The sequence below is a fragment of the Pogoniulus pusillus genome, unplaced genomic scaffold (assembly GCF_015220805.1).
Source record: "Pogoniulus pusillus isolate bPogPus1 unplaced genomic scaffold, bPogPus1.pri scaffold_148_arrow_ctg1, whole genome shotgun sequence".
Lineage (NCBI taxonomy): Eukaryota > Metazoa > Chordata > Aves > Piciformes > Lybiidae > Pogoniulus > Pogoniulus pusillus.
Genome location: NW_026974581.1, coordinates 22,112 through 30,449, shown reverse-complemented (window position 1 = coordinate 30,449; position 8,338 = coordinate 22,112). Strand labels below are relative to the sequence as shown.

The 8,338-nt window shown below is 49.0% G+C and overlaps 1 protein-coding gene across 9 annotated transcripts; it reads left to right on the top strand.

Annotated features, from left to right (window-relative positions):
* Positions 1 to 2,384: 2,384 nt before the first annotated feature.
* On the top strand, positions 2,385 to 6,813 carry LOC135173935 (protein disulfide-isomerase TMX3-like). Of its 9 annotated transcripts, none has more exons than XR_010301565.1 (7): positions 2,385 to 2,416; positions 2,650 to 2,779; positions 3,568 to 3,636; positions 3,987 to 4,865; positions 5,043 to 5,143; positions 5,568 to 5,605; positions 6,365 to 6,813. XR_010301565.1 is itself a non-coding variant. In XM_064141148.1 (5 exons), exons 1-5 carry the CDS (start codon positions 2,400 to 2,402, stop codon positions 6,540 to 6,542), a joined length of 432 nt encoding a protein of 143 aa, XP_063997218.1. In that variant the 5' UTR covers positions 2,385 to 2,399; the 3' UTR covers positions 6,543 to 6,813. The 9 variants fall into 9 exon arrangements, 2 of the variants coding, with proteins under 2 accessions (XP_063997218.1, XP_063997219.1); XR_010301562.1 differs by having other exon boundaries at positions 5,043 to 5,155; XR_010301561.1 differs by having other exon boundaries at positions 5,043 to 5,254; positions 5,500 to 5,605.
* The last annotated feature ends 1,525 nt before the right edge of the window (positions 6,814 to 8,338 follow it).

Sequence of the window (8,338 nt, the reverse complement as noted above, 5' to 3'; positions counted from 1 at the left end):
CTTCAAAGGAAAGCAGCTAGGAGAAAGTTTCTTTTGCCAGTGTGTGACGCAGCTGGAAAGCTGCAGAATGGTGTAGGGGATTCCAGGCTAGGTCATTCCTGACTGGGTCTATAAGCAGAAGGAGTGCTTTTTGTAAAGCGAATTTCTATGGTTCTTCAATGGGGCTAGGATGTAAACGTGTTTCTGCTTCAAAGGAAAGCAGCTAGGAGAAAGTTTCTTTTGCCAGTGTGTGATGCAGCTGGAAAGCTGCAGAATGGTGCAGGGGATTCCAGGCTAGGCCATTCCTGGCTGGGTCTATAAGCAGAAGGATTGCTTTTTCTAAACGGCATTTCTATGGTTCTTCAATGGGGCTAGGATGTAAACGTGTTTCTGCTTCAAAGGAAAGCAGCTAGGAGAAAGTTTCTTTTGCCAGTGTGTGAGGCAGCTGGAAAGCTGCAGAATGGTGCAGGGGATTCCAGGCTAGGTCATTCCTGACTGGGTCTATAAGCAGAAGGATTGCTTTTTCTAAACGCATTTCTATGGTTCTTCAATGGGGCTAGGATGTAAACGTGTTTCTGCTTCAAAGGAAAGCAGCTAGGAGAAAGTTTCTTTTGCCAGTGTGTGAGGCAGCTGGAAAGCTGCAGAATGGTGCAGGGGATTCCAGGCTAGGCCATTCCTGGCTGGGTCTATAAGCAGAAGGAGTGCTTTTTCTAAACGGCATTTCTATGGTTCTTCAATGGGGCTAGGATGTAAACGTGTTTCTGCTTCAAAGGAAAGCAGCTAGGAGAAAGTTTCTTTTGCCAGTGTGTGAGGGAGCTGGAAAGCTGCAGAATGGTGCAGGGGATTCCAGGCTAGGCCATTCCTGACTGGGTCTATAAGCAGAAGGAGTGCTTTTTCTAAAGCGAATTTCTATGGTTCTTCAATGGGGCTAGGATGTAAACGTGTTTCTGCTTCAAAGGAAAGCAGCTAGGAGAAAGTTTCTTTTGCCAGTGTGTGAGGGAGCTGGAAAGCTGCAGAATGGTGCAGGGGATTCCAGGCTAGGCCATTCCTGGCTGGGTCTATAAGCAGAAGGAGTGCTTTTTCTAAAAGGCATTTCTATGGTTCTTCAATGGGGCTAGGATGTAAACGTGTTTCTGCTTCAAAGGAAAGCAGCTAGGAGAAAGTTTCTTTTGCCAGTGTGTGACGCAGCTGGAAAGCTGCAGAATGGTGCAGGGGATTCCAGGCTAGGCCATTCCTGACTGGGTCTATAAGCAGAAGGAGTGCTTTTTCTAAAGCGCATTTCTATGGTTCTTCAATGGGGCTAGGATGTAAACGTGTTTCTGCTTCAAAGGAAAGCAGCTAGGAGAAAGTTTCTTTTGCCAGTGTGTGACGCAGCTGGAAAGCTGCAGAATGGTGCAGGGGATTCCAGGCTAGGTCATTCCTGACTGGGTCTATAAGCAGAAGGAGTGCTTTTTCTTAACCGAATTTCTATGGTTCTTCAATGGGGCTAGGATGTAAACGTGTTTCTGCTTCAAAGGAAAGCAGCTAGGAGAAAGTTTCTTTTGCCAGTGTGTGAGGGAGCTGGAAAGCTGCAGAATGGTGCAGGGGATTCCAGGCTAGGTCATTCCTGGCTGGGTCTATAAGCAGAAGGAGTGCTTTTTCTAAACGGCATTTCTATGGTTCTTCAATGGGGCTAGGATGTAAACGTGTTTCTGCTTCAAAGGAAAGCAGCTAGGAGAAAGTTTCTTTTGCCAGTGTGTGAGGGAGCTGGAAAGCTGCAGAATGGTGCAGGGGATTCCAGGCTAGGCCATTCCTGGCTGGGTCTATAAGCAGAAGGAGTGCTTTTTCTAAACGGCATTTCTATGGTTCTTCAATGGGGCTAGGATGTAAACGTGTTTCTGCTTCAAAGGAAAGCAGCTAGGAGAAAGTTTCTTTTGCCAGTGTGTGACGCAGCTGGAAAGCTGCAGAATGGTGCAGAGGATTCCAGGCTAGGTCATTCCTGACTGGGTCTATAAGCAGAATGAGTGCTTTTTGTAAAGCGAATTTCTATGGTTCTGCTCTCCCTCAGCTTCAAACCATTCCCCTTGCCCTGTCTTTAGACACCCTTATGGAAAAAGTCTCTCTGCAGCCTTCCTGCTGCAGGTTCCCTTCAGGTACTGGGAGGTAGCTTTAAAGTCTCCCTGGAGTCTTGTCCCCTTCAGGCTGAGCAGCCCCAGCTCCCTCAGCCTATCCTCTTAGAAGTGCTCCAGCCCTTGGCTCATCCTCGTGGTCCTGCTCTGAACTGGTTCCAGCAGTTTTTCGTTCTTCAGCTGGACTGTGGCCATGTGGAATGTTTTGGGTTGTGCTTTTGCCTTTGCATGCTGAAAGACTTCCTGTGTTACCTTAGTAGTACGTTTCATGTGCAAGGTTCCTGTCTGTGATCTCTTGCTGCTGGGGAAGTCATGAGCTACCTGTGGGGGTGTGAAATGCAATAAGCTTCGATCGCGTTGCCTGCACGGATGTGAGGGGACAAAGTACTGCTGAGAAGCTTTTTTGTACCATTCTCTTCCCCCTTCCCCTCTTGCCTTTAAGGGAACACACACAGGGAGAAGCTTACTGAGCGCCCTCTGACATGCTGTAGGAATTCTTTGCTTTGCAGTGTTTTACACTGTGGCTCTTCAAACCTGTAACCCATCTGCTTTCCATTGCCAGCGAGCTGACCATCCGTACTACCGTCGCCTTGAATGCCTCCAACCAGCAGTGTTTGCTGCCAGACAGACACCTTGAGAAGACAGAGGACATGGTTAAGTTCATGAAGGATATCTTGGATGGTGCTGCTGAAGTAAGTCTTTGTTGTGGCTTGAGATATATTGGTTGGTGTTTGGTTTTTCCCCCCTTAGCTGCGGTGGCTCCGATTGTTACGCCGTGTGATTTATCTTCCTGTCCTGGCTGTCTTCCCGTGTTGGGTGCTGGCAGTGAATACGTGGTGAGGAGTGCTTGGGGTGTGCCATCCTTTGCTGTTCTCACTGTGGGAACTCCAGGAGCCATGGAATGGGTGCGTTATGAGTGATGCACAATTAATAATCAATATTAATGTTGGTATCCAGGCAAAGGTTGTTAATAACTACAACCAACCTGTTTCTTATCATTCAGTCTCTGCAGAAAGCTTATTTACAAGGTTCAAAGCACACAGCTGGGGTATTTGTACACTTAGAATCGTGGAATCAGCCAGGTTGGAAGAGACCTCCAAGCTCATCCAGCCCAACCTAGCCCCCAGCCCTCTCCAGTCAGCTAGGCCATGGCACTAAGTGCCTCATCCAGGCTTTTCTTGAGCAGCTGCAGGGATGGCGACTCCCTAGGCAGCCTCTGTGGTCTGAGAGTAGAGCAGCAACTTGCTGTTAGTTTGCTGTGATGGTCTCAAACAACTGTGGGAGAGTTTGGCCTGAGCCTGTTGGAATGCTTAGCCTTACTGGAGGAGCTGGGAGCGTCTGGGCAGCATGAAATGCAAGAGCAATTGCTTTTCACTTCCTTCTTAAGGGACTTAAGGGTTGGGAGGTCTGAGGAATGAACTGTTGGGATCATAACTGCAAAGTGTCAGCAGTTTTGACATGGTTCCATTTGACATTGCAGGCACAGGCTGGTGATGGACTTCTGCAACGAAGCAAGAGAGTCATCTATGAGGCCAAGGCTGCTGTAATGGTAGAGTTCATTGCTTATTCAGTGAGGTGATGCTCTTGTCAGTCAAGAAGGACTTAGTTGCAGAGGCTTTGGAAATGCTTTGATGTAAGCTTGTTGCCATGCTGTGCCTAGTGTATCTATTGTCACTATTTAGAACTAGGCTTAAACCAAATGAACTTCTTGATTAAAACAGCCAGTCATGTCTGCCACAGTTCTAACTGTTCCACCTGCATGAATTTCACATTTTTCACTCTGCTGTTAGTCTGACATATTTTAAGGGACAGAATAATGAAAATCCAACCTCTTTTCCTTGAGCTTTTTGCCATGGCTTCAGAGGTTCTTTTGTGTTCTGAGCAATGTTTTGGTTTCAGTCTGTCCCAGTCCTCTGTCAGCCTCCCAGACAAGAAATCTCTGCTCCTGTTGAGGCGGAGCAGCTTCTGTCTGTTGTTACTTGTCCTAGTGCTGAGCACCACCAAGCAGCAGCTGGGCCCTTGGTGCTGACCCCTGCCCCTTGGTAATGTATAGACGTTCATGAGATCCCTTCTCTTCCCCCGACTAAACAGCTCCCCCCCCTCCTCTTCACTCCCCCCCCCACCTCTTCTCTCCCCCCCTCTTCGCTCTCGCCCCCCCCTCCTCTCTCCCCCCCCGCCCCCCCTCTTCGCTCTCCCCCCCACCCCCCTCTTCGCTCTCCCCCCCACAATAACGAGAGCCACACCAGAGGCCAGAGCTGTGCTGTCTCAGCAAGCAAAGGGCAAAGGAGGCAACGAGATGCTGTAGGGACTCTGACTCTTGCTGCCAGGCTGCAACAAGAGGAAGGGAGATTCTGGCCCCCAACAGGTGAAAACAAGAGAGGAGCAAGGCAGGAAGCACAAAAGCAAACCTCTCTCATGAAGGAAACAGCACAACTTCAAGCACAGCTTTCAGCACAGCATACCAAGGAGGAACAGAAATCCCAAGCAGAGCAGAGGGGAGGAGTGGCTTAGAGAAAAGCAAAAGCACCCCACAAAGCACACAGCCAAAACACCACCCCACAAAGGACACAGCCAACCTACCCCCGCAAAGGGGAGCAGCCAAAGGCTTCTGCCTCTCCTGGGGCAACTTAAAAAGGGGAGGTCAATTGAAGTCTCCTCCCACCCCAGCTGTGGCCACTTTGCCCTCCCTGCTCAGTGCCCTTTATAAGCAGAGCAGGAGGAGCCCAGCCCCAAGCTGGGCCCATTGCGGGCCAAGGGATCCTCCGCCTGGCATCCCAGGTGAGTGCGCACGGGTGAGCACCGGGTGTGTGGTGGAGGGTTTCAAAGGCCGGGGGGCCTGGCTGGCCCCCCGGCTAGCTAGGGCCACCTTAGGGCTGGGCTACTGACCCACTGCAACATCCCCCTTAGCTCACGGGTGCTAAGTCTGTGTTGTTACTGAGGCTGAGGTTTCTCTAGGAGGTTGGATCCTCGAGGGTTTTGCTCTGGGTTCTGCGATGGAGGCAAAGATGGAGCAGGAGCACCAACTGGAGCTGGTAATGGACCAGCAGCAGCAGCTGGTAATGGAACTGGTAATGGAGCAGAAGCTGGTAACGTAGAGTGGAGAGGAGGAGGAGGAAAGCAGCAGAGACTGCCCGGGGGAAGGCAGAGAGTGGGGGAGGATGGCAGGGGCTGCCCGGGGAAAGGTGGAGGGCAGCGGCAGGAGGGCAGGGAAGAGGTACAGAGCTTTCAGATGCTGAGCTTCAACAGAAAGACCTGACGGAAAAGAAAAGAGACTAACTTGTTTAGCAAAAGTACTCTCTGGAATTTCCCAAATCACTTATTTATTGAAGGGAGTCATTTGTTGGTCATTGTCATCACGAGAGAGGACCTTTTGGTTTGCATTAGGGTGGTTTGGGCTTGCCTGTAACTCCAGGCCCCTCAGAAATTGACAGGGGGGGAAAATCCCCAACCCATGGATGTTCTCTTGGTTGTCTTTAATAGATAAACAAAGAGCAAGTGCGACTGAAAGAGCTTTGCAGGTAACAACTCTGTAACACTGTTTGGAGAGTTTTGAATTGGTCATTACCAGCGAGATCAAGGTAGTGCCCCTTGGCCTTGCTGCATGTGGTGAACTGCTCCTAACACAGCCCAGCTGAACACAGAGTCAGGTGAAATGAAGGCTGAAGAGATAGGAAAAGTCTTTCTCAGCCTCATAGCTAAAGACAGTTTAGTTTCCCCAAGAAGTCCCATTCTACCTGTTGTGCATTGGTTTGATGCCAAAGCCAAACAACTGCCCCAGACCTTTCTATTTTCTCAGCTTTGGTGTAAATGAATATGAATTGAGGTTGGATGAGGCCTTGAGCAGCCTGTTGCAGTGGGAGGTATCCCTGCCTAGAGCAGAGGGTTGGGACTGGATGATCCTTGAGGTCCCTTCCAACCTAAACCATTCAATGAAGTCTTTTATCAGTCTTTTATAGGATTAGTGACAGTGGGGAATGTTTGCTTGCTATGAGATGAGGGAGCTGTTTCCTAAATGGAATGTTCATTAGTTCTTTAGCACCTGAAAATGTTGGCAGGCTACTTGATAAACCTCCTGGAACACAGGGGCCTGTTGAATTGTTTTCCCAGTGCCTGAACAACTTACAGTGCTGTAATGGGTTAGCCTCCTGTTTCCCTCCAACACAGAAGTGAGGCAAAAGTAACACAGCCAAGGAAAAACCCTCTGGGTTGAGATCAAGAGGTAAATACAAAATGAGATCCTGCAGTGCACAATTACCTTAGCCTGTTTCTGTTTGCAGAAAGCAGGAGTCAGCCACCTGCCACCCATCCCCTCCTGATCCCAACCCCAGAAACCCAAAGCAGCACTTGGCACAGGAGGTCTCTCGTGTTGCAGTCTCACCTTCACGCCCTGGAATACTTTGCTTCAGCCAGCAGCATGGGGTTGGATACCAACAGCAGAGTCGACTTAACCTGTGACTAAGTGGACTTTAAGTGTTCTGACTCCACAGTAGAACTTGATAAAGAAAGATGTGAATGGAAGCAGGCTCTGACTGCTCTGTGTAACTGATGAGAAGCTTTCTGAAGGAGGTGAATTTGTTTTACAGCCCTTCACTCAGCTGGTTACAGATCTTCAAGGTAGCTGCTGGTGCAGTGTCTGTTGGAGACTGTTAGCCACTCTGAAGGAGGGAGTTAGTGGAGCATCATAGGAACATGTAGAGAGATTGGTCAGTAAAAGGCATTTGTGTTACCCTTTTTAGTCATTTGAGTCACTTTTATTGTAATCCCATGGCTGAGAGCAGGACTCCTTTGTGTCCAGGGTTAAAATCTTCAAGGAGAAACAGTGCCAAGGCTCTGAATTGATTTGGACTTGGTGCTGCTAGTTACAATGTAGGACAGTTAAGGCAGTCCTATGTTTTGTGATTTGTCTGTTTTCCTACCGTTCTAGTTTTGGCTCAGGCTAGTGTGAAGTGTCTCTGGATCGAGGTCCTTGTGGTCCCTTCTGACCCTGACTGATTCTATGATTCCAGCAAGCAGCTTTTGACTTAAAAACCCCTGAGGTCACTGCAGCACCTCTCTATGGAATAAAAGAAAGGGATTTTGCTGCACTGCTGAGAACTGTTTCCAGCTCTGAGCCTTTGTTTTTGTGGTTGTTTTTGGTTCGTGTTTATAAACAGCAGTAGCTAAGCAATCCTCTCTGAGCTATGGACCAGAATCTGCTGCATCCTGTGCAAGAAGCAGATCCCAGTGTGATCTGGTGCAGCTGTAGCACTTCCTAACTGCTAGGTTTGGGAGGAGGGCATGTGTCTCAGTCGTTTCTGAGCTGTGATAGCAATCAGGTGTCTGCTTAAGTCTTGAACCTCTGCCACGTGCTGCCACGTTCACCAGATCTTTCTCCCGGCTTCAGGGAGAGAAGGAGTGTACAGCTCCCAGAGTGGGTGTCAGAAGCGATGTGAAGTGAAAGGGGTTTGCTGTGGTCATGCAGAAAGTTGTGTGAGGGAATCTGGCAGTTTGGTTTTTGATTTCTTCAGTCTCTAAAGTTTTTCTTGGAGCAGCTTCACTGCAATACTTTTAAATGCACAGAGTATCAGCACAGGCCCTTTTAGACAGTCCTCCAGCTTTGCTGCAGGTCCCTTTCAGATACTGCAGCGTAGCTCGAAGCTCTGCCTTCTCTTCTGCAGCCTCAACAGCCCCAGTTCTTTCAGTCCTGCTTCCCAGGAGAGGTGCCATTCCTGCCTGGGTCTATAAGCAGAAGGAGTGCTTTTTCTAAACGGCATTTCTATGGTTCTTCAATGGGGCTAGGATGTAAACGTGTTTCTGCTTCAAAGGAAAGCAGCTAGGAGAAAGTTTCTTTTGCCAGTGTGTGAGGCAGCTGGAAAGCTGCAGAATGGTGCAGGGGATTCCAGGCTAGGCCATTCCTGGCTGGGTCTATAAGCAGAAGGAGTGCTTTTTCTAAACCGAATTTCTATGGTTCTTCAATGGGCTAGGATGTAAACGTGTTTCTGCTTCAAAGGAAAGCAGCTAGGAGAAAGTTTCTTTTGCCAGTGTGTGAGGCAGCTGGAAAGCTGCAGAATGGTGCAGGGGATTCCAGGCTAGGCCATTCCTGGCTGGGTCTATAAGCAGAAGGAGTGCTTTTTCTAAACGGAATTTCTATGGTTCTTCAATGGGGCTAGGATGTAAACGTGTTTCTGCTTCAAAGGAAAGCAGCTAGGAGAAAGTTTCTTTTGCCAGTGTGTGAGGCAGCTGGAAAGCTGCAGAATGGTGTAGGGGATTCC

Coding starts and splice junctions, on each gene's coding strand:
- LOC135173935 (XM_064141148.1), top strand. Junction 2,780..3,567: donor TCTTGGATGGTGCTGCTGAA/GTAAGTCTTTGT, acceptor TTGACATTGCAG/GCACAGGCTGGTGATGGACT. Junction 5,606..6,364: donor CGACTGAAAGAGCTTTGCAG/GTAACAACTCTG, acceptor TTCTGTTTGCAG/AAAGCAGGAGTCAGCCACCT.